Source organism: Erinaceus europaeus, chromosome 2 (assembly GCF_950295315.1).
Source record: "Erinaceus europaeus chromosome 2, mEriEur2.1, whole genome shotgun sequence".
NCBI classification, from domain to species: Eukaryota; Metazoa; Chordata; class Mammalia; order Eulipotyphla; family Erinaceidae; genus Erinaceus; species Erinaceus europaeus.
Window position 1 is genome coordinate 105809824 of NC_080163.1, and position 26478 is coordinate 105836301.

At 38.5% G+C, this 26478-nt stretch overlaps 1 protein-coding gene across 3 annotated transcripts in view; it reads left to right on the plus strand.

Annotated features, from left to right (window-relative positions):
* Positions 1–26478, plus strand: part of TENM3 (teneurin transmembrane protein 3) — a 1349345-nt gene that overhangs the window by 783277 nt on the left and 539590 nt on the right. For all 3 annotated transcript variants that reach the window (XM_060184664.1, XM_060184667.1, XM_060184671.1), the window contains one exon: positions 26155–26444. In XM_060184664.1, the coding sequence (XP_060040647.1) occupies positions 26213–26444 (232 nt within the window). In that variant the 5' untranslated portion in view covers positions 26155–26212. The remainder of the gene's footprint in view (positions 1–26154; positions 26445–26478) is intronic.

Here is a 26478-nt window from a genome sequence, read left to right on the forward strand (position 1 = left end):
AACTGTATGGAATTATACCTTTGTTACCTTAAAATCTTGTTAATCATTATTAAAACACACATGAGAGAGAGAGAGAGAGAGAGAAAGAGATTTTGAGATTCCTGGTGATAAATGCAAATGCTTCAGACCCTGGTCGAATTGGGGTTCAGATCCTTCTGGCATCTTTCCTATCACTTATCCTCTGAAAGTATAGACCAAAATTATTTTGGGTGTGCAGAAGATGGGAGTTCTGGCTTCTATAGTTGCTTATTCACTGAAAGTGGTTATTGGCAAGTTGACTCATACTCTCAGCTTATCTCTCTTTCCCTAGTGGGGTAGGGCCTTGGAGAGGTGAGATTCCAGGTAAGGTGATCTGCCCAGGGAGGTCAGGATGGAATAACAGTATCATATGCAACTTGGTGGCTGAAAGGTGGTAAGATACAAAACAGGGCAAAATGTTTAATAAGTAGGAACCAAAAAGTAGGAATAGAGCAAATGAAGATAGACACCTTAGGGTGGAAAGAAGGTAGGATGTCTATGTAGGTATATTTCTAGGAGCACATGACTTTAGTAAGCTTTGCTTGAGCTTGATAGCTAACATGGAGGTGGACTAGAAATATTGTCTAGGAGTATGGTGCCAGAACTGAGAATAGACCCAGAAACCCAGATTACAGCAGAGTGCAGCTCCCAAGCTTGAAGAAAATATATAAATACAATGAACTGTTTACCATATTGATCTGACCTGGGGCCCATTAGCATATGAGCCTGTATAACCTGTGTCCCTGTCAGACTGAGCTCACAGTCCATGGTCACTGCTGGGAACATTCTAGGCTGCACTCATTTCAGGACCAGTCTTTCTAGAGTAGCAGAGTAGGATGGCACAGCCTCCCTTCAGAGAGGAGGGCAAAAGGAACCCAGTTTTTATAGTCAACTTGCTAGCAGAGCAGTCATGAAAGTGTTCATAGATTATAATATGGCTTATAAGAATTTTATTATCATAAGTCAGTCTTTGGGGCAGTTACTGTTTGTATCTTTATGCAGCTGAGAAGATTCTACACTGAGCAGAACATAGGACTTGCAGGCAGGCATTAGGTTTCCAAGTTCGATCTCCAGTATTGTCTGTACCAGAGTGATGCTCTGATTTTTTTCTCATTAAGAAGTAAAATAAATCTAAAATACTTATTTATTTTTATAAGGAAGAGAGACCAGAGCAGTACCCAGCTCTGGCTTATGGCAGTCTTGTGGATCAAACCTGGGGCATAGCTTGCTCCTAGATGCATTTTTCTTTAAAGTTTATTTATTTATTTTTAATTTTTTATTTCTAGAAAGAAAACATTGACAAAAACTATAGGATAAGAGGGGTACAACTTCACACAATTCCCACCACCAGAACTCTGTATCCCATCCCCTACCCTGATAGCTTTCTTATTCTTTAACCCTCTGGGAGTATGGACCCAGGGTTATTATGGCATGCAGAAGGTGGAAGGTCTGGCTTCTATAATTGCTTCCCTGATGAACATTGGCAGGTCAATCCATACTCCTAGCCTGTCTCTTTCTTTCCATAGTGGGGTGGGGCTCTGGGGAAGTGGGGCTCCAGGACACATTGGTGGGGTCCTCTGCCCAGGGAAGACGGCATCATGTTAGCATCTGGAACCTGGTGGCTCCTTATGGGGGAGTTTGTAATACAATTTTAATGGAAAATGAAAAATAATAAGTAATTTGGATATTTTCTATTTATCTCCATTTATTACTGTCAGCCCAGTATATTGAGGCTGACAATTCTCAGCACCCCATCTGAATGAAGTATTGTAGCACCTGGGACCCTCCACTGTCACATAATGGCAAATTGCCCCAGTTATGGAGCTTTTCATCTACCCTGGGTTTCATGTTTTCAAGTTGTGCACACTGGAAAGGCTCCATAGATAAGTACAAGTGGCAAAAAGCATTATGTACATTAGTTGAAATTGGCATCATGTTGCCAAACTGTAATAAGCCTTAGGGGAGCTCAGTGTCGAAACTCCTCAATTGAATGCTGCAATTTCCCATAACAATTTAAAAGGCCTGCAGGCATGCTCAAGTCCTAGCTGGATCTTTCAGTTAACACTTTGTAACATGACCCTAAAGCCTCATTTACATCACAGCAATTAAAATAGATTCCACATTCCATGTTTCCTATTCTATACTGTAGAAGTAATCCAGTGAAATGTGGCTGTTTTCCAAAAGTGATCATGGAAATCTTTATGTCTGTCGATTCTTAATGTTCATCATGACATAGGTATACATAGAGCATAATAGTGATTGGAGATGGGGAGTGGGTGGAAGAATGCCTTATTTAGGCATATACAAAAATAGGAGGTGCCTGCCTTTATTTCTTGGTGACCCTCATGAAATGAGATGAGCAGTCTCATTCTGATTCATAGGTGACAGGTGTCTGTTATTCAAAAGAATGATTGTAATCCATGCTAATTGACCCCCCCACTGGTTGTAAGAAGTAGAAATTAGATGGGTATTAAAATAATACTACATTCCCCGAATAAAATAATACTACATTAAAATGATAACCAGGAGATCCTGGCTGTAGAGGGACTGCCCTAGATTCTGAAAGCAGATATTCCGGTGTAACGTTGGGAAGGTGATGGGAACATGCAGTGTTATTCATAGGAGGAAGGTTGTTTTTGAGAGGAAGGTTGTAAAGGAGAGTACTAACTACTTTCCATATTATGTTTTCTAAATTAATTCAACCTCCTCCTGGCTTATGGATTAAAACTATTGCTATTCACTGATATTATAACTACTCTGTAATGAGGTGAAAAGCAGAGAAAGTTATTTAAAGCAAAGCCTCAGCAGCCCAGATGAGCTCATATTTTCTCAACAGTGACACTTGCATTTTAGTAATGCCTCTCTTTCAAGAAACCCCGGGCCAAATTGACTAGCTCCAAATTGTTGCTGCGGTTGAATATTTATTGAGTAGCCACAATTTACTTGCTTACCTTGAGAGTGTGGTTTTTAACAGTTGTCCAGAATACATCATCAAGGTATGAAGTAAAGTGGCAAAAGTCCAGCTTCTGTACTTGTCTGGCAGGCAATGGGATACCAAGGAAACAGGATTTCTCTCTGTGCCTGTTGGAACGCTCTGGCTTGCACTGTCCTTTTCTGGTCAGGAACAGCGTTGAAAGAATCCTGCTTGAGCAGACATCTGAGAAAGCAACAATTTTATCTGCTGCCTAGGTCCATTTTCACCCTCTACCCCAGCTTACAGTGATTACATGTTTGTATTGAGCCACTAATTGTATTGCTTTTTTTGGCTAATTATTGAATTGTGTCCTTTAAACATGCACAGCTACCACCATGAAGTGATGGGATCCTCCCCACGACAACCCCAACTTAGAATACACCCCTTGATAAGGTTGACTCTGGGTAGACCTATGTGTATTTGTCTCATAACTTTCAGAGGGTGGAAAACCTTATAAATTATGCTTATATTTGCTTTTATGCTATAAAACATCTGGGAAATTCAAAACAGCTGATGAACTAGATATACTTTTCCTAGTTTTACTTGACTATTTGGCAGCATTTATACAAAATCCAAATATTTGAGTGTGGTACACATACATACTTTAAGGTATGTGGTTAGCTTGAGATGTCAAAACAGTATTATTTCTGGGAGTCAGGTGGTAGCGCAGCAGCTTAAGCACACATGGTGCAAAGCACAAGGACCGATGTGAGGATCCCGGTTCGAATCCCAAGTGGTGAAGCAGGTCTGCAGGTGTCTATCTTTCTCTCCTCCTCTCTGTCTTCCACTCCTCTTTCTCTCTGTCCTATCCAACAATGATCCAATAACAGTAACAATAAAAACAACAAAGGCAACAAAAGGGGAAAATAAATAAGTATTAAAAAAATTAAATAACAGTATTATTTCTATGTGAAACTATTACCAAGTCAATCACATATATGCCTCCTGATAGTGTGACATTAAAATGTGTTTGCAACCAAGTGATAAATACCCAAGAAGAAAAATATCAAGAGAATTGAATTTTATTGATTAAGTGTACAAACTGCTATGAAAAATCCAGATCTCTCTCTTTTTTTTCTCTCATACCCATAATAAGGTTACTGATTCCAAAGGTTGTGATATAGGTCACCTAGCAGAGCATATGCCTACCATATATGAGGCCCTTGATTCAGCCTTGTCACCATGTGGGAGCACCATAGACAGCACCAGGGAGCTTCATGGATGGTGCAGCTATACTCCAGTGTCTCCTTTCTTTATCTTTCAATTGCCCCTCATGAAAGAAATGAGAAAACTATTCACAAGCCACTAAGAATTATTGCACATAAACCAGTCCCCGAGTTTCTTCCCCAGAGCTATATTTTATTTTAAATGTGGCCTAAGATAAGAAAAAAAAAATGCTACACTTAACTTGTCATTAGAGAAATGCAAATTAAAACCACATGGAGAAATACCTCACACCTGTGAGAATGGGCTCCATCAACTACACAAAAAAATGATCAATGTTGTGAAACATGTGGAGAAATATGAGCTCTATTACCCTGTTGGTGGGAATCCAGACTAGTGCAGTCCTATGGAAAGCAGTATAGGAAGTCCTCAAATGAAAGTGGATATACCTTATAATCCGTCAATACTACTCTTAAGCATATGTATAATACAATAAAACACTAATTTGAAGGGACATATGCGTCTCTATTTGCATAGTTGTATTATTCTTAATAACCAGGGAGTGGAAACAACCTAAATGTCAACTGATAGATGATGTTATAAAGAAGTTATGGGTTATATACTCAATGAAACACTAGTTGGCAATTATAAAATATGTTATTAATTCCTCAGAATAAAATGGATGGAATTGGAGGTAGTTATGCTTGGTGAATTAAGTAAGGATGTGAAAGACAACTTCTAGATGGTTTTGCTCTATATGGAACACAGAGAATTAAAACACATGGATTTGTGAGAAACAAAAAAGTAGACAAATTGTTTTTAAGACTGTGGGAATTATGTGGTTATCATTAGGAGAGTGGAAGCATAAAATTTTGGTGGTGGGTGCAATGTAGAATTATACCCTGTATTTGTATAATCTTGTAAACCACTATCAAATCACTAATACATTTTTAAAATATTTATTCCCTTTTGTTGCCCTTGTTGTTTTATTGTTGCAGTTATTATTGTTGTCATTGTTGGATAGGACAGAGAGAAATGGTGAGAGGAGGGGAAGACAAGGAAGGGGAGGGAAAGACAGACACATGCAGATCTGTTTCACTGTTTGTGAAGTGACTCCCCTGCAGGTGGGGAGCCGGGGACTCAAACTGGGATCCTTATGCCAGTCCTTGCGCTTTGTGCCACATGCGCTTAACCTGCTGTGCTACTGCCCGACTCTCACTAATACATTTTTTAAGAAGAAAGAGAGAGTGAGAGAAAGAATTGGGTAAGATGGGCTGCTCAACAGTGTCTGGTATGTGTAAAGTTCTGGATTAATTCTTCAGAACTACATAACTGGGAAGAAGAAAAGAAGGAAGGGAGGAAGGAAGGAAAAAAGGAAGAAGGGAAGGAAGGAAGGAAGGAAGGAAGGAAGGAAGGAAGGAAGGAAGGAAGGAAGGAAAGAAGGAAGGAAGGGATGGAAGGGAGGAAGGGAGGAGTGAGATACTGAGCCCAGAACTGACCTCTTCTTCATAGTATCTAGAAACAATCAAGGGAATTTCTATGATTCTCTGGGTGTATCAGACACTAGGACTGAACCCAAAGGTGTTTTGTAATCCTAAAGCAATTCTGAAATTAATCCTCCTAAGCTTTTCACCACTTCCAGGAGGAAGTGGAGTTCAGGAATCTCTATCCATATCCCCCCCCACACACACTCGACCCAGCCCCCATCACTCCATAGGGAGATGTAGTGTTGACAAAGCCTCACCTCAGCACTGAAAGAGAATTTTCTGCTCTCCAGGGTGCTGTAAAGAAGATGCCATTTGGCTGGTTTGGTGCTTTTCAGACTGAGATGAAAACTACCTGGTGGGCAGGAGAGAGAGGATATGTTTATTATAGTAATTTTGCCTGTAGGTTAGGGAGGCATGAATAACTGCAGTTATCCTTTCTTCTCCAAGTACTTGTAGATAGTTATCAGATCTCCACCTAGCTGTTACTAAAATAAACCTCATATCATTGTTTTCAGTCAGGAGACTCTTCATCAATTTCATTGCTCCACTTGAACGAACTTCCAATGTTTGCTTACTGCCTTCTACTACAAAGACGTTAATATTTTGGATTATATTAAAATGAACTAATTTAGAAATTATAGGTGGGAAAGCCACTTCTACTCTCATCTGATGACAAAGTGTTTTTGAATAAGCTCATGAAAATTCAAAAACCCATTCCATTCAAACATTTTAGCACAATACCAGTATTACTACAGATGAAAAACCATGTTCTCTCAGCCTAATAAGGGTGAACTTTTATACTTTTTCACTTCCCAGCTTCCTCATACTACTTAAAGATTCAGTTGTCAAAGGTTACGATGCAATTTTGCATAGGAAAATACGTCATGATTTTTAAGAACACTGACATTATTCTTGGACACTGGACAATCTTTTTTATTATAATAACAATTACTGGTCCTTATAAAGAAGGCACTATGTGCATGCTATTTGCTGTGTAAAATGCTTTTAAATTTTGACCTCATTTTACCTTCTTATTATCTCCATAAAAAAGATACAGTCATATACATTTTAGAGAATTAAATACAGGAAACCAAATCTCACAGAGTATAAGTAACCTGTCTAAGATCATAAGTCACATAATATCTAAATAATATAAATAGTGGGACTAGATTTAAGACTAAGACCTTTCTGGTCAAAAATCATTATTAAACACTCCCCTCCCAATATTTTAGTTATTTGTTTGTTTTAAAAATTTAGTATAAGAGTTTGCTGGTTTAAAATCATAGGTCTCTCTCTCTCTTCCTTTTTCTTCTTCTTTTTATTCCTTTTTGCTTCCAGGGTTATTGTTGTTCTTGCCATTGTTATTGGTGTTGGATAGGACAGAGAAAAATCGAGAGAGGAGGGGAACACAGAGGGGGGAGAGAAAGATAAACACCTACAGACCTGCTTCACTGCTTGTGAAGCGACCACCTGCAGGTGGGGAGACTGGGCTCGAACTGGGATCCCTATGCAGGTCCTTGAGCTTTGTGCCAAGTGTGTTTAACCTACTGCGCTACCACCTGCTCCCCCCTCTTTTAAAATCATTTCTTTTAATGTTGCCTTCCACGACAGACAGGTAGGCTCTGTCAACATAGTGGCCAAAATGTAAACAAGCACCATTTTTTGTCTGCCTAGTTTAGCAATTCCACTTTTTTTTATTTTTTATTTATAAAAAGGAAACATTGACAAAACCATAAGATAAGAGGGGTACAACTCCACACAGTTCCCACCACCAGATCTCCGTATCCCATCCGTTCCCCTGATAGCTTTCCTATTCTTTAGCCCTCTGGGAGTATGGACCCAAGGTCATTGTGGGATGCAGAAGGTAGAAGGTCTGGCTTCTATAACTGCTTCCCCACTGAACATGGGCGTTGACAGGTCGAGCCATACTCCCAGCCTGTCTCTCTCTTTCCCTAGTGGGGAGGGCTCTGGGGAAGTGGAGCTCCAGGGTATACTAGTAGGGTTGTTTGATCAGGGAAGTCTGGTCGGCATCATGCTAGCATCAGAACCTGGTGGTTGACAAGAGTTAACATAAGAAGCCAAACAAATTGTTGACCAATCATGGACCTAAGGGCTGGAATAGTGCAGATGAAGAGATGGGTGGTCCTCCATTTTGTAGATAGTTAGTAGGCATATTTTAAATTCCAAAGGGTCTGTGACTATATTGTAATGGCATTGGGTAGCCAAGCTCACTGTCATTTTAGCGAATCTCCTGGAGTGAACTTGATTGGCATGTATGAGGTCACATGTCATTTTGAGATCCAATCACTGATATCCTTTGCCTGATGCTTCTTTACCTCTCAAGATTAGAGTGTGGCCCCCACTGAGCCAACTAGGAAGAGCAGGGTTTAGTCAGTAGTGTTATTCAGCATACAAACAGATGGTTTTGACCTTGCTAGACTAAAAGTGGAGGACAATTAAACCATTTGTAATAAAAAAACAAAATAATTACAGCAGATCCTCTGAAACAAATGTTGCTGGATGTATTTAATATGTGAAATAGCATTTATTTTTCCATACTTGCCTTTTTCCTGAAAAAGATTGAAAAGGATTCCACTTTACTTTATCCTTTTTTATTTTCCTCTTGGTTTTGGATTTGACATCTTTCTTACTACTTCGACTGAATTTTGATTCACTTTTAATTTCACCTTTTTCACTTCAACAATTTACAACTGTAATCATTATGGTATTTTCAACATGGCAGTTTTCATTGGCATTGCTATTACTGGATCTTTTTACATCTTTCAGAAAATATTTTACTCCTAGGAAGTGGTACAGTGGGTAAAGCATTGGAGTCTCAAACATGAAATCCTGTGTTCAGTCTGTAGCATCACATATGCCAGAGTGATGCTGTGATATCCTCTCTCTCTTATTAGTAAATAAATAAATAAATTTTTTAAAATTATTTTAGATTAGCTACCTAGCTATATTTTCATATAAAAGAGAAGCCAGAGTGGGCCGAGTGATAATTCACCAGGTTAAGTGCACATAGTGCACACAGTGCAAGCATCTATGCAAGGATCGTGGTTCAAACCTTTGGCTCCACCTGCAGAGGGGTCTCTTCACAAGCAGTGAAGCAGGTCTGCAGGTGTCTATCTCTCCCTCTCCCTTTCAATCTCCCCATCCTCTCTCAATTTCTCTCTGTCCAGTTCAATAAAATTTAAAAAGTGGGGAAAAATGGCTACCGGGAACACTGAATTCATAGTACAGGCACTGGGCCCCAGTGATAACCCTCGAGGCAATAAAAATAAAATAAAATAAAATAGGGGAGTCGGGCTATAGCGCAGAGGGTTAAGCGCAGGTGGTGCTAAGTACAAGGACCCGCATAAGGATCCTGGTTCAAGCCCTGGCTCCCCACTTGCAGGGGTGTCACTTCACAAGCGGTGAAACAGGTCTGCAGGTGTCTCTCTTTCTCTCCCTCTCTCTGTCTTCCCCCTCCCCTCTCCATTTCTCTCTGCCCTATCCAACAACAATGACAACAATAATAACTACAACAATAAAACAACAAGGGCAACAAAAGGGAATAAATAAATAAAAATAAATATAAAAAATATAAAAAAAAATAATAAAATAAATAAAATAAAAGTCAGGGAGAGAACACCACTTCAGTATTTGTGGATCTATGGATGAAACTGAGGGCCTCAGTCGTGCAACTCCTGTGCTGTAGAGATGGGTCAATTTTCTGGCTACAGTTGACATCCTGAGTTGGTTTCTGAAACTCTAATGTTCTCTTTTTTAATTTTATAAAAAATGTGCATTTTAAAATTTTATTCATTTTCTTATTGCCTGGGTCCCCACTCTGTGCTAAAATGCAGTGCTGGGTGTCTAGTCCAATGGTGGAGAGTAGAATCTGGAACTGAACTGACATGGATTTAAGTTCCTCTTGTTCACTTCCTAATGCTCTTGGACATGTGAATTAATCTCTCTGGATCTTAGGTCTCATATATGAAAATGGAGTTTATAATCCTTGCCTAACTTTGGTTGCAGGTCAGGATTAAGTGAGGTCATATATGTAAAGTACCTGGTATATTTTAAGCACTCAATAAATAACCAAGATTGAAATTAATAATTCATCAAGGAGCTTTTATGCCCACTTTTAAAAAGAGGAATCAGTCCAACACTTAGGGAAATGATACAAGTTTTTTCTTTAAGAAGCCCCTCCAGTTACATATAGTATATCCACCTGTCCACAGATCAGTGATAACCACCCTGGAGTCGTGCTATAATAGAACATGCTGCTGTTGATTTTTGTTTGTTTGTTTTACTTCAGGATTATTGCTGGGACTCTGTGCCTGCACTACTGTTGTTATTATTGTTCTTGTTATTTCTCTCATTGTTGTTGGATAGGACAGAGAGAACTCGAGAGAGGAAAGAGGATGGGAAGACAGAGATGGGAGAGAAAGATAGACACTTGCAGACCTGCTTCACAACTTGTGAAGTGACCTCCCTGCAGGTGGGGAGCCTGGGGCTCAAACCAGAATCTTTACACTGATCCTTGAGCTTCACAGCATGTGTGCTTAACCCGCTGTGCTACAACCTGCCCCCCCCCCCCCCGCTGCTGTTGATTTTAAGTCATCTGGAAGTCTTGTGTTTCTCTCCTTATACTCCAAGGTTTAGATTGGGAGTTAATGCTGCACAGGGCTTATAGTTTGAAGACTCTTCAAAGAAGTAAATGAAGACACACTGTGGGAGTGGGAGTCTCTCAGTCTAGCCACTCGATGGTTGCCTGACTTAATAAACATTTTATATTAGTTTCTTACCTTTCATCATCTGTATAATTGTTCACGAGTACAAATTTGATGAGCTATTGTTTGTGAAGCGACTCCCCTGCAGGTGGGGAGCTGGGGGCTCAAACCGGGATCCTTATGCTGGTGGTCCTTATGCTTAGCACTACATGCGCTTAACCTGCTGTTCTGCACTACTGCCCGACTCCCCGAGCTATTGTTAAGAATAGAAGCTGGGGAGGTTGTAAAGTGGGTAACACAGATGACCTACAAGCATGAGGTTCTGAATTTAACCCCTGGACCTCATATGACAGAGAGATGTTCTCTCTCTCTCTCTCATCAAATAAATCTTTGGGGGCCACAAAATAGCTCAGCACAGACAGTGCCTCCTTTTTCATGCCTGACCCAAGTTTGTTCCCTGGTATACCAGATGGTACACTGTATCACTAGGAGAATTGTCAGTGCTGTGTATGTCCTTCCTTTTACCTCTCTGCAGCGTCTACCTGTAAAACCAGTCCAGAGTGGTGAAGTCTCAGAGAAAACAAAGAAATATAATAAATAAATAAATAAATATCCATACAGAGATAGCTTAACCAGAGGAACACACATCCTTCCTGCATGAGACGCTGGGTTTTAGCCCCAGCACTGCGTCATACTCAGTGGATAATGGAACACTATTTTGTTGTCTTTTTTCTCAAATCCCCCCCACCCCAGTTTCTTTCTCTTTCCTCTCCCTTTCTAAAAAATAGACTAGGAGATCACTCAGTAGAATCACACAAGCATAAGGCCATGGATTCATTCCCAGGGCCACATTTTAAAGAGTGAGTAGAAATGCACATACAGAGCATGCAAACGGGTTTGCTAAATGGAGATTGATGTTACTGGTGTGTATCTGATTTAGGCTGGTGTGTACTCTGAGAGAACTTTCATTTGAAGTTGGAATGACAGTCTGTGACCCAGTTCAATCAGAACAGGGCATCTGGATTGTGATCAGAGTTACTTGTTTGGGTGTTTTTAACCTGTGCATGTTCTAGGCCTTTTGACTACCACTGTATCATCTATGTGACACATTAACTGTTACTTTGATTTTATTTTTTTCCTCCCTCTCAACTAGATAGTGTTACTGGCAAACTTTTCAAAGATCTGGCTTATGATAAAGAATGAGTGATTAGAGTGGTGACCTCTGCCAGCAAAGCCCTAGTTTAAACCATCAAAAAATGAATAAATAGATAGAATGGGTATTGCTTGATCCAGGTAGACAGACATTGGAAGAGTTATTATTTACATGTGTCTGCAGTCTAGGAAAGCTGCATTTTAGAGTCTGTTGTATTGAATTCTTTTTTTTTTTTTTTTAAATTGGCTAGGGCAGAGAGAAATTGAGAGAGATGGGGAAGACAGACAAGGAAAAACAAATATAGACACCTGCAGACCTGCTTCACTGCTTGTGAAGTGACTCCCCCTCGCAAGTGGGGAGCTGGGGGATTTGAACCAAGATCTTTGTGCAGGTCCTTGAGCTTAGTACTGTGTGCACTTAACTCGCTTAACCCAATGCACCACCACCTGGCCCCCTATATTGAATTCTTAGGTTCCTCTTCTCATCTATTTTAGATAAGGAGACCTTCTCCCTGAAAATTGTGTGTCCTGGCCACATTAGCTTATTCAGCTACAAAAACAAATATCAACATATATATATATAATTTTATCAAGAAAAATCGAATTACTTTCAACTTCAAACTATGAAAGTTGGGAGTCGGGCAGTAGTGCTGCGGGTTAAGCCCAAGTGGCGCAAAGCGCAAGGACCAGTGTAAGGATCCCAGTTCCAGCCCCCGGCTCCCCACCTATAGTGGAGTTGCTTCACAGTCGGTGAAGCAGGTCTGCAGGTGTCTCTCTTTCTCTCCCCCTCTCTGTCTTCCCCTCCTTTCTCCATTTCTCTCTGTCCTATCTAACAACAACAACATAAACAACAACAATAATAACTACAACAACAATGAAAAACAGCAAGGGAAACAAAAAAGGGAAAATAAATAAATATAAATAAAATTGTAAAACTATGGAAGTAATTTGCTTTATTTAAATCATGGAATAGGTTTCTCACTTCGCATTACTGAGTCGATTAGCACCCTTATCCATATTTTTTTCTTTTTTGATCATTTTTAGTTTCTGCTTCCTTGTGCACATAAATAATTTTGAAAGAATTTTTAATGATTTGAGGAGAATTAAGCCACTTTTCTCATAGCCTCAGGTGCTGTTCTATATATTTTCCAATTAAAACTTTTTCCAGTATTCATACTTAGTCAGTAGCTATTTTAATGTATTGTTCTTATTTGTTTCCTTATCCAGGTTTGCACATTTTGCTTTCCTTGATAAAGCATAAAGAATAGCTTTCAGTTTTAAAAGTATATCCTTCATATTTGTTATTTTTAAAAAACATAAATATATCTTTATTCACATGAAAATGTTCACAAAATGTCATGTAAAAGTGGGTCATGAAATCAACTACTCAATATATATATATATATATATATATATGTATATGATACACATAGAGTCATATACAGATATACATACATTAATAGAAACAGTCTGGAAAGGGAACACTTAACTATTCATAGGCTAATAGTTGAAAGTATAGTTACTGTCTGTATTTTACTTTTTATTAATTAATTTATTTATTTTGAGGAAAATATAAGGGAGAGAGAGAGAGATACTGGAGCACTGTTCAGCTTTGGTTTATAGTGGTGCTGGAAACTGAATCTAGGAACTCAGTGCCTTAGGCATGACAGTTTTTTGCATAACCATTATGCTGTTTCCCCAGTCAAACTTATTGTATTACCTAAGTCCATAAAGAACAAATAAAACTGATTAGTTATGTGAATTAGTTAATCTGTTAAATAGTTAATCAATTTTAATTGCCACCAAGGTTATCGCTGGGACTTAGTGCCAGCACTATGAATCCACCATTCCCAGAGGTCATTTCTTTCATTCTTTCTTTTTCTTTTTGACAAGACAGAGATAAATTAAGAGGGGAGGTATCGGGCAGGAGATAGAGACGACCAGGGACTCATGGCTGAGTGCTACACAGTTCAGTCTTTATTCATGTGGAATGCAGCGCAATCTTAGCTATCTATAATCACAATCTTGTCCTTATATATCCTGAGGCGGAAGAGTCAGGTCCAAAGAGGATGTACTAGGATAGGGGGTGGGGAGAAGGAAAAAGTGTGCATAACAGTAAGGATTAAACCAATGCCCTGGAGGCAGGGCGGTGCTTAGTTAACAGTGATTATATAAATAGAATACAGTGTTAAGCAGGGGGGATTAAGCTAGTGAAACAGAAGGGGTCTTAGAAGCAGAATTTAGAAGCATACCAACAGGGAGGGGAGAGAGGGAGAAAAATAGCCACCTTCCAACCTGCTTCACCACTCCAGAAGCATTCCCCTTACAGGTGGGGAGTGGGGGCTCGAACCCTCATTCTTGTGCATGATGATATGTGCACTTAACCTGGTGTTTCACTGCCAAGCTCCTTTGCTTAATTTATTTATCCTTTTGCAGTGCTAGGAAATGAACCCAGTGTCTTAAGCATCCCTATAACTACAAAACTGCCTCCCTGGGGAGTCAGGCTGTAGCGCAGCGGGTTAAGCGCAGGTGGCGCAAAGCACAAGGACCGGCATAAGGATCCCGGTTCGAACCCCGGCTCCCCACCTGCAGGGGAGTCGCTTCACAGGCGGTGAAGCAGGTCTGCAGGTGTCTATCTTTCTCTCCTCCTCTCTGTCTTCCCCTCCTCTCTCCGTTTCTCTCTGTCCTATCCAACAACTACGACAACAACAATAATAACTACAACAATAAAACAAGAGCAACAAAAGGGAATAAAATAAAATAAATAAAAATAAAAATAAATAAATAAAATTAAGTATCCTTCAAATCTTAAAAAAGAAAAAAAACTGCCTCCCTGGCCCATTTTGTTTGTTTCTGTTTAACTATTAAACTGCCTCCCTGGCCCATTTTGTCTGTTTTTGTTTTAGACCAAAAAAGAGAAAGGGGAACACCCCAAAGTAGTTTTCCACTATCTATAGAGTTCCCTTGAGCATGCTGTCCATGGTGGTCAGATGTTCTGAGAATTGAACCTCTAGAATGGAAGATGTGCACTTTACCCACTATGCTATCTCCTAAGCCCTCAAATAGACATTTTAAATGAAATAAGAATCGAGAATGCCATTAGTGTGTCAGGATAGCTTCCTACTCTCTCAATTTCAATCTATGTCCCTAGTCATGAATCTGTTCAAATAGGTAGTCTAGGAGTCATTCTTTTTTTTTTTTTTTTTTGTCACTCACAGGTCTTGCTATGCCATATCTAACAGTATATTTGGCACTTCCATTCAGTTCTCTAAAGTGCCACTGCTATTTCAGACTCCTTTGTCCAATCTGTCATCTTCTTGCACAGATTTCTGCAGAAATCTGCCAGTGAGTCTCCCTGACTTATTTTCAGGCTTCCCTCTTCCCTGGTCTTCACACTTTAACTAGAAGATTTTTGCCATTGTAAATTTGATGGACCATATCAGTGCATTATGCAAGACTCCACAATGATCATCCATAACTGCTGGAGTGTTGATGAACCTGTTTGATCTGTCCTAAGAAATTCTTATCTGGCCCCTATGTCCCTTTTGTCTTGCTTCCTACTCAATATCCCAGGCCTACTAACATTTGCCCGGTGAACTCTTCTCTGCCTCCGGGTGTTTATTTGACAGAACAGAATATTCTATTAATTTGGCCTGTTCTACTGTCTGTTTCTTCCCTGTAACATATGTGAGACCAAGCTAAAGCCTAGTTATTCTATGTATCTCATTTTTTAATTTTTTAATTTTTTGCCACCATGGTTATTGCTGGGGCTCAGTACCAGCACTATGAATCAATTGTTTTCCTTTCTATTATACTTGATAAGAGAGAGAAATTGAGATGGGAAGAGATGGGGAGAAGAGAAAGATAGGCACCTGCAGACCTGCTTCACTGCTCATGAAGCATCTCCCCTGCTGGTGGGGAGCAGAGGCTAGAACCCAGGTCCTTGGTATGTGTGTTTAACCAGATGAGCCACAACCAGGATCCCTTTTCTGAAAAAATTAATTCCATGTCAATGCTTGTAGATTCACCACAACTTTGAAATGGCTATGTAGTGTTGCTCTATCTTGTCTTGTCTTGCTTTGTCTCTTTGATAGTCTCTGTCTTTTTCATTGGTGAGTGTAGAACATATTTAATTTTATTGTTGATACGATATTTGTTTCTCTTGAGCATACATTGACTTTTAACCACTTGAACCTTCATATTTAAGCATGTTTCCTTGAAGTAGCACGTAACTCAGTCCTTCTTTTTTTTCCAGTCAATCTGAAAACTTCTGCATTTAGTAAAATGTTTAGACTATTTGTATTTAATGAGAGTTGTTGGGACTATGTGTAAGCTTGATAGAGCTTAGGGAGAACTCCCCATCCTTGGATGGAGGTCTGAGAAGATACCCTCTTGGTTAGTCTCTCTCAACCGAGGTGAGCAAAAGGGGAGAAACTCAGACTTAGTTCTTTCCTTCTTGACTCTCAGGCCCACAGAAACCCCAATACTTCTCCCCATTAACTGCAGGTCATATGGCCGCCTACTTTAAGATTCACTTACTCAAAGTCACCTTACCTTCTGATCACAGAAGAACACCTTATCACACACTCCATCATACACCTCAGACCCCAGACAAGAGAAATTCCAAACTATATGGTCTCTCTCTCTTGTCTCTCTTCCCTTTCCCTCTCAATTCCTCTCTGTCACTATCCAAAATAAATTTAAAAAATTTAAAGTATACATCTTTACTATAATTCACCTTGAGATGCTATTGCACCACTTCACATACAGTATAAAATTCTTAAAATAGTATACTATTTCTCCCCATCCTTCCCTTTATATAATTATTGCAATGCATTCTACCTATCCATATGTTATAAACTCCATAATATGTTGCTATGATTTCCATTTAAACAGTCATCTATCTTTAAAGAGATATGAATATTTGAGTAAAAGTGATTTTGTTTTGTGTTGGAGTTGTTTGCCTCCAGAGTTATCACTGGGGACTCAGTGCTTGCAGGACTCCATCATTCCCAGTAGTCTTTCTTTCCTTTTTTCTTTCTTTCTTTCTTTCTTTCTTTCTTTCTTTCTTTCTTTCTTTCTTTCTCTTTGACAGAGTGTGAGTGACAGGGAGAAACAGAGAGAGAGGGAGACAGAGAAAGAGAAATCTGCAGCACTATTCTGCCTCTTGGGAAGCTTCCCTCCTCTGCATATAAGCTCAGATACTTGTGAATGGTGACAGGTATGTTCTGCCAGATGAGTCACCTACAGTCCCAAGAATAATATCTTATATATTTAACCATGTAACTTATTTCCAAGTTTTATATCTGATGTCATTTGTCTTCTACCTAGAGGACTTCCTTTCACATTTCTTGTAATGAGAGCCTACTCTAATGTTTCTGAAATTTATTTCACCACCACCTTGAGAAATATTTTCACTGCATATAGTATTCTATGATAGTTATTTTCTTTCAGAAATGTAAAGATATTTCTTGGAGCTAAGTGATAGCTCACCTAGAACAACATGTGTCTTACCATCCATGAACAAGAGCCTGGGTTCAAGCCTGAGAAGGGTGTTTAGCAGTCTAGTGCTAATTATTCCCACCACTGAGACAAAACTTTTCAGAATACATTGCACAATGAATTGCAAGTTCTTTTTCTCCAATCTGACTGGTGAGAATATATAGTCTTTTTCCCTTGTGTGACGTCTGGAATCCAACACTACTTTAGAGGTTCAATTTTGCTCCCTTGGGTAGGAGGATGATTGGTAATGTCTGAAGATATAATTTTTTAAATATATTTTTACTACATGTGAGAGAAAAACCAGAGCTCTGCTCCACCATTTTATGGGGTCAAAAACCAAGGCCTCACACAAGCCAGGCAATGCACTCTGTCATTGGGCCACCACCCTGACCCCTGAAGTCATTTTTTATTGTCATGACTGGGGATGCTAATGATATTTGTTGAGTAGAAGATAGAAATATCGATAAACATCTTATAAAAGCAGACTCCAACAGAAGCTTTTTTTCCCTTTCACCCACTATGTCAGTTTTGCAAAGACCGAAAAACTCTGCTGTTATCCTTTCAAATTGTTCTTTCTCTGGCCTCTGCTAGCCTCACACACATGTGCTAATCAGTCCTCTGTGGAATACTCAAGAAGGCTCCTTGGTCGACCTCCAGAGTTTTTGCTCCATACAGCTCTCTTTTCTCCATGACTTTGTTCTGCAAATTCTTACCACCTGTTCCACTGGACTTTCATCTCTGTCTCTTTGGCTTGGGAAATCTGCTCAGTGCTCCCTGGGGTCTTCCTCTCTGGTCTACAAACTGGAAGTTCTCACAGCAGTGAACAGGAATATTCAAGACTTCTCTTGTTCCTTTCCTATTTTGTAAGGATCACTATCCATCATTGCTTGATGGCAATGACTTGAAAACTTTGCTTTCTGTATTTTATTGTTGAACCTTGAGATGAAATACTAAATCCAGTTCCTGTTGGCTGAAAGAGGAAGTTAACCTCTTGTTTACTACTGCTATCATATTTTCTCATTATTTTATGTTGTGTCTAAAGAAAGCAATCTTCCTTGTTTCAAACTTCTCAACTACTAACCATTCATAATTAACATTTTTCTCTGTGCCTGCAACTTCTCTACAAGTATCAGTGCTATAACTTATAGTACAGACCTTTTTCATATATATATTTCTGCTTTGCTTGTATTTTAATACAGGGTGAGGGGGCGATAGCACAGTGGCAGATAATAGAGATGACTCCCATGCCCTGAGGGTCCAAAGCCCTGGGCCCAATTCAGCTGCTCTGACAGCAGCCAGAGCTGAGGGGATCCTCTCCTCCCTTCTGCAGTATTTTTGTTGATAAAACTCAAACTGGAGGTAGTGCCTCAATTGGTAAAATGCCAGACTGTTACCAGTACTCCTAAGTAGATTCGGGTTTTTTTGAGGAGATTCCCAAAGTAGTCCCAGTCTTGTTGCATTCTCAGATGATCTTCTTTACTATTCCTTGATGAACAGGGAGAAGAGAGAAACGCAGTTGCTGCTACCTTCTCTGTTACTGGTTTCTTTTGTGGCTCTTTGGCATTCTGTTCTCTAAAGCTCTTGTGTTCTCTGTGATCTCCTTTCAGTTTGCTTATATTTTAACTTTGTCCCCCATACCTGGTAACTAGATTCTATTCTGATTCTGTGGTGTTCTTCTATTTGAAACTACAACCGTAGATTTTAATCAAGCTAGTATGTATCATTTCTAAAAAAAAAAAAATCATTGTAGCATAATTTTATTTGTACTTAGTTATTTCAATTATTTGATTTGTAAATTTTCTGGAGAAAGTGAAATTTCCTCTAAAATGAACAATAGCAATTGATTTGCTTTTCTGTTCTACTGGCATTAGTCTAGCTATTCAATAATGGGAATGCTTTGAAATTCTTATAGTGTGCAAAAGTTGTATTGTCTGTTTGATTTATATAAGTGGTAATAAGACACAATACTATATAATTCATTAAGGGAATATGAATTGTAAGTAACAAAGGCAAAAAAATTGTTATTGTGTACAAACCACTTAATTTAAATACTTAAATAAAAGATGTTGAAGTAAATTAGTGTTTGTCTGCTTATTATTTTGGGTGAGTTTTTCCAAACTTTTAAAAAAGAGAATCTATACAGAGGACACTGAAGCAACATTCAGAAATTTGTAGTTCTTATTGGGGAAAAAAATGGAAAAATGATAAACCAATTAATCATTTTACTCCTTGCATTTGGACATTTGTTTTGTCTCTGTTGTTTGATCAACACATAAATTGATGGTATTTTACAAGTGCCGTTGATTTTAGTTTGTTGGAGGAGTGATATGTTGTAAGCCCTGGCATGAAAGTTTTTGAAGATATATAAATCCAGTTGAACTCATATTGTTTCCTTAAAGTACAACTAAAGACTGCTTATTTGGAATTAGTAGCATGTTATGAAACAGTGTAATAAAGTGGAGTTCCCTGTCATGTTTCAAAGCATGTTTGAATAATATATCTGAAACAGATAATAATACCCCCCTAAAAGTCTCTAGGTGAGGCTTGGTCTGACCATGCATTTACTCAATCAAATACTTTGCAAGGTATTGACAAGGAATAGCCAAATCATTCAATTTAAGACCAGTTGAGTTGTCCAAGGGAATACCATCTATTGTAATGGAGTTGCTTTCCAAGGAGCTTATAAAACTTAATTGAATAAGTTTGATTTTGTTGTATGCTTGCTGTAGCCATTTCATCAAGGAGGCTCTCTTCTGTTTTCAAAGACTCTGCTCACTGAAGCATTGAGTTTCTTGTTCATTAAGTGTTGGATGTTGAACCTACACGCTCTGACCCTCTTCCATGTTCAGTCTGCACAGTCACCATCAAAGTACTTCACAATTTAGCATTACTTAAGCAGCTGCATTATTTTTTAACCTTCTCATATTCAGCCTTGAGTGCAGGAGATAACACAGAAAACTGCCTTTTGAAGTCATATTGAACTCATTGACTTCCGTCAGAAGCATAACAATAGTTGTAAACATTACAGCATCATTTAAATCCTGTAAGAGTTTGAACTGTACACAAAAGTAGAAAGACAGATGCAAAGGAATTTGTAGTGTCTTGTATCTCTGAGATCAAAATGCCTTTGTTCTTGATGGGATATTTCTATATTATGTCATGTTTTATCATGACACTTTAAGATTACTTCACACATAAATTAAACTCAGATATTTGGTGTTCATAGAAGTGCTATATAAAACTCTAGGACATCCAAGTTTATCTTTTTAAGAATAACTTATTGTAATTTTATTTGATAAGAAAGAGAAAATTAGAGGAAAGTGCAAGATAGTGAGAGATAAAAACAGAGAGACACTTCCAGACCTGCTTCACCACTCATGAAGCTTTCTCCCATCAAGTGGGGCTCAGAGATTTCAACCCAAGTCCTTGCACTGTAATGTGTGCACTTAACCAGGTGCACCACCACCCAGCCTCCTGAAATTGTCTTATGACTAGTTCATTAACTTTGAATTAAAGTTGATTTATAAACATTACTAACATAAATACAAGGATATATCATGACCAGTTATTCTATATGTCCATATTATCATAATAAGAAACTTACTATCTAATTTGTAAAATTTTGAAACCATATCATAGCTTGTATTATAAAAAGAATATAGTTTACATTCAAAGATATAAAGGGATAAAGAAAGAGAGTATGTAACTATACAGGGTCTAACTCATGGTTTTGTCCATGTTTTTCTATAAAGAGCAAGTAGTAAATTGCTTGGACTCTGTTGGCAATAATAAAGTCTCTACCATAGTTTTCTATAGCTATAGTAGTAACTTACTTATAAACTTGGTGGCTTAAAAATTAGAAAACTACTCTTTTAGTTATAGTGGCAAGAAGTCTGAACATCAGGGCAGGTCAGTCACCTTCTGAAATTTCAGAGAAGAATTAATTATAGGTTTCTTCCCTAGTTTCTGACAACTGCTGATAATTGGGTAGTAAATGACTTTTAGCTGTCTTATTCCAATCTCTGCCTCTGTCCTCACATGACCTCTTATGTTTGTGTATTTGAATCTTCTTCTCTTGTTTTCTGTGAGCACAACAGTTCCAGGATTTTGGGAGCCATTTACACCAATATGTTTTCATCTTGACTGCAGCTACAAAAGTTAACATTTGGGGAGTTGGGCTGTAGCGCAGCGGGTTAAGCGCAGGTGGCACAAAGCACAAGGACCAGCATAAGGATCCCGGTTCGAACCCCGGCTCCCCACCTGCAGGGGAGTCACTTCACAGTCGGTGAAGCAGGTCTGCAGGTGTCTATCTTTCTCTCCTCCTCTCTGTCTTCCCCTCCTCTCTCCATTTCTCTCTGTCCTATCCAACAACGACAACAACAATAATAACTACAACAATAAAACAACAAGGGCAACAAAAGGGAATAAATAAATTAAATAAATATTAAAAAAAAAAGTTAACATTTACAGAAAAGGTCCACTGACAAGTATTAGTGGTTAAGACTTCAACCTACCATTTCAGAAGCCACCACTCAACCCACTATAGCTGTCTTTATAACTGGTATATACCCAAAGAAATTACATAAACAAGTGTACTTTCTGTGTTCTTGAAACTGTAATTACAAAACAGATGATGGGTCAGTTGGACAGCATGCAAGAGTTTACCAATACCTGATGTCACTAACAACTGTATGGGAAATAACTATGGGAAAAAGAAAACTGGGAGCAAGAAGGTGGTTTACCTAGTTAGGTGCACATAGTCTTATGCACAGTGGCCCACAAGGACCCACCTACAGCAAGCACATTTCACAAGTGGTGAAATGGGTCTGCAGGTGTCTATCTTTCTCTTTTCCTCTCTAACCCTCCCTCTCCTCTCAATTTCCCTCTGTCCCATCGAATAAAATGGGGGGGGGGGGGTTGGCCACCAGGAATGGTGGATTCATAGTATCGGCACCAGGCCCCAGTGATAAACCTGGTAGCAAAGAAAAAAAATACCCTTTCTTTAGTCAGTCTCACTTAACAATATGTACATCTATGTGTATACATATACAAGGCAGTGCTTATTTTAGAACAGATGTCACTTTAGGGCAAGATATGGAATTTCTATAGTTATTTAAAATACCAGACCTTATTTATTATTTTTTTAATTTTTTACTACCTTTATTTATTGGATAGAGACAGCCAGAAATCAAGAGGAAAGGGGATGGTAGAGAGGGAGAGAGACAGAGAGACACCTGCAGCCCTGCTTCACCACTCATGAAGATTTCCCCCTGCAGGTGGGGACTGGGGGCTCGAACCCGGTTCCTTGCACATGGTAATACGTGCGCTCAACCAGGTGTGCCACCACCCAGCCCCTCCAGACCTTATTTCTACAGATGTTAAAGTTATAATACCTAGTCAGTTAAATTATTTTGATGATTCTGTTGTTATGGGAGTCTTTGTGGTATTTCCTCTAAAGAGATCAAGTCAATTTTCAAAACAAGATTTGCCTTGAATTCAGGCAAAATAATTTAGTCTATTAGTAAGAATACCTGTTTTCCCATTAGACATATACTCCATAAGGGCAGGGCAATTTTTATCTAATACTGTAGTTTCAGTACATTGAAGAGAATTGATTCATAACAGTTACTCATTAATTACCGGTATAAAATAACTTTAATTTGTCGGACTAAAAATAAAGTAGATATGTGTGTTGTTTTAATTCTGTCATATAAAAAGTCTCTGTAACCATCTCTTGAAATTATTATTTTTTTTCCATCTCTTGAAGTTATTATAGTAAAACTATAATAAGGGAAATCTGAGATGTCAGAGATATAGCTCATCATGTATGTTGCCTGCCTTGCCAAATAGAATAGCACATTCAGGGCTAGGGAGATAACATAAAGGTTATTCAAATATATGGCACAGATTCAAGCCCTGGCACCACATAGGAGGTGCTATGGCATTAGAGGAAACTCTGGTGCTATGCTGTCTTTTCTTTTCTCTTTCTGAAAGAAAAGGTGATTTACAGCAGTAAAATTTCACTTAAGTGATACTCTGGATCTGAAAAAAAAATAGAAAAAGGAGACAAAATAAAAAATCTTGGGCCAGGAGATAGTTCAGTGGTTAAAGTGCATGCTTTACCAAATATGAGACCCTTGCTCCATTTCCTAGCATTGCATGGGAATGCCGTGCACAGCACCATGGGAGCTAGCTCCATGGATAGTGGAGCAATGCTGTGGAGTCTCAGTTCTCTCTCACCTTTTCTCTTTATCTTTCCTGACACCAATCCCTAAGATATAGATTAAAAACCTGGCCCAGGGAAGCTGCTCAATGCTATTGTGCGTAACAGCAGCCCAGAGTTCATTCCCCCCATATTTCATTTAAAAAAAAAGAATAAATGAAAACCCCAATTTCTATTAATAGTTAATGAATTATTAAGAAAATGATGAAGTACAAAATCAGAATGAGTCAGTGAAATAGTATTAAAATTAAGATTCATGAATAGCAAATTAAAATATCAGAACCACAGCAGGTCCTCCAGTAATACCATTTTGTTGAATATCTTTGTTGTAATCTATATATTTTTTAATTTTAATTTTTGTCACTAGTGTTACAGTTTGGATCCACCTCTCCTGGTGACTATGTTTTTCTTTTAAAATGTTTATTTTACATCATTATCATCATCATCATGATGAGAGAAAGAGAGAAATAGGGCAAGAGAGGGAGAAAAAGAAAGATACCTGTAGTCTGCTCCACCATTCATAAAGTCTCCCCCCAGGAGGCGGGGACCTGGGACTGGAACATGGATCCTCTCACATGGTAACTTGTGCACTTCCCTGTTTGTGCCACCACCTGGCCCCTTGTATTCTCGGTTGTCTTTCTTTCTTTCTTTCTTTCTTTCTTTCTTTCTTTCTTTCTTTCTTTCTTTCTTTCTTTCTTTCTTTCTTTCTTTCTTTCTTTCTCTTTCTTTCTTCCTTTCTTCCTTTCTTTCTTTCTTTCTTTAACTGGCTGTTGAATGTTATTCAAGGGTCTGATTTCATTACACATTATTTCTCTTGAAAGATCTGTTTCCAAGAATCTATGTTAATGAGTTCATACTGTACTTTTTAAACCAAATTTTATTTTGTTTCTTGAAATTTTATATAAGAGAAAGAAAGTACTGACATATGAGGTGTTAGGGACCTCATGCATGCAAACCTTATGCTCTACCACTGGTCTATTTCCCCAGCCAAACTTAACTGTACTTTTGTCAGCCCAGCACAATAGCAGAAATATGGAATAATTATACCCATGTGAAATAACCATCAAGTGGCAATATATGTAGAGAAGAGAGGTAGCAGGTTAGTCCAGACATTTTTAAGCCTAGACTCTTGAGATCTGTGATCATCGCAATCCAGAGGGCTTCCTTAGTTTTCATAGAATTGGATGGAAGTCAAAAGAAAGTGCAAGGTACAGTGTCTATAATATTTTGCAGAAAGAATCTAAACTTGTTGACAGCTGAGATGTAAGCCAAGCCTATTTGGGAGAATGAGAATCTGCTATGAGACTGCTTGGAAGCACATTAAAGGACAAAGTGATGTGTACAGTGAGAGCCAAGGCTGAAGAAGAGGACAAGGGAGCTCTACATAGAGGAAAATATCTAAATAGGTGTCTGAGTTTTAACTATATCTTAAAATCTTAAAAGATTTCTTAAAATATTTTAAAATATCTAAATAGGTGTCTGAGTTTTAAAATATCTAAATAGGTGTCTCAGTTTTAGCCACTGAGAAGACCAGGGTCAATGGGAATCATCATTCATTTCATGTTGAGTATGGGATCACTCCAATAAAAAGCTAATTTAGGAAGGAAGGAATGGGCTAGAGTAAACACTGAGGCCTAGTGATGTGGCCTTCTGAGATCTCCATATTAAAAGAGGGGAAAGAGACATTCAAGAAATAGCTTACTTAGTAGAGTGTACATTTAACCATTATGTAAGGATCTAGGTTTAATTCCCTGGCCATCTCATTGGGAGCACCCTGCAGAAAAGAAGTTTCATAGGCAGTGGAGCAGTGTCTCTTTTTACCTCTCTGTCTCTCACCCCCTATCTAAAATAAAATATAAAATAGGAAAATCGTGAGACTGAATGCAAAGGAACACTATGAAATGTGTTTCATTAACTAGGCAACTATCCTCTTTGAGACCCCACATCTAATACAGCAGAAAAGTCTTCCTAACCATTTTTTTAGATGCCAGTTGATCAAATTCCAAGAAAGTAGATTTGCTAAACAAAGAAATACAATTTGACCTTCTGACTTACTCTTGCTACTAGCATTGCAAGACACTACCTCATGCAGTTAGCCATTTGAGTAATTTTAAGTACAGGATAGCACTGGTTGAATTCATCGTTTACGGAGGAAGACACATTTTAAGGAGAAAGGTGTGGAAGAAATACTTCCCTGACGATTCAAGAAATTCAGGTCCTCAAAAAAAAATCAAAAATTTATTACTTCTAAATGAAAATGTCTTTTTAGCAAATTTTAGAGTTTTTAGTGTAGTTGACAAAGTTTCCATTCTAAGGAGCTCTCAATTTGCTCTTGCTTAAACATAGTGAAAATGATATAAAAAGTTTTATTATTTATAAGAAAAAAATGGGGGGGATTTATTTTGTGACTGCCTAACATGCTGTACAAAGCAACTTCCTTTGTGAAAAATTTAGTGATTAAGACCAAGACATATTGGCTTCCATTGTGAAATTTGAACTTGAGCTTACTTTTTATTATTATTATTATTATTACTTTATGGGAGTGGAGAGGAGTTAATAGTTTACAGTACAAATGTTGATACATGGATATAATTTCTCATCTCCTTGTGACGGATGTTTGCAAAACATTCTCATCCTTAAGTTAATATTTTTAATGAAGGTACAGAAAATCAGGTAGAGTAACATGTATGAGTGCCCGTGCATCTCTCACTAGGGGAAAGTGTTTCTCAGTTCCAGGTAATACAGGATGCCATGTGTGGATTTCATAAATTTTCATTTCTTGTTGAAAGTTAGTTTCCTAGTGAGGTGAGACTATTATTTTTTACCAATCTCCAGATTGAGAGGATATAGAGTAGTCCAGTTGTTAGATGAATGCTATGTTGATATCATGCCAACCTTTTATCTTTACAGAGAGGCCAATGAGAATTGAACCCTGAGCATAAGTTGCACCAATCAGAAGGAATGAAGAATGGATGTAAAAGAACGTAGGCCTTATTGCTCCCTGACCAAGAGCAGACGAGAAAAAGAACGGCGTTATACAAATTCCTCAGCAGACAATGACGAGTGTAGGGTCCCTACTCAGAAGTCTTACAGTTCCAGTGAAACCTTGAAAGCATTCGATCACGATTCCTCAAGGCTGCTATATGGAAACAGAGTAAAAGATTTGGTTCACAGAGAAGCAGATGAGTACACCAGACAAGGTAGGTCATAGCTCTAGTAAAACCAGGCATTCTC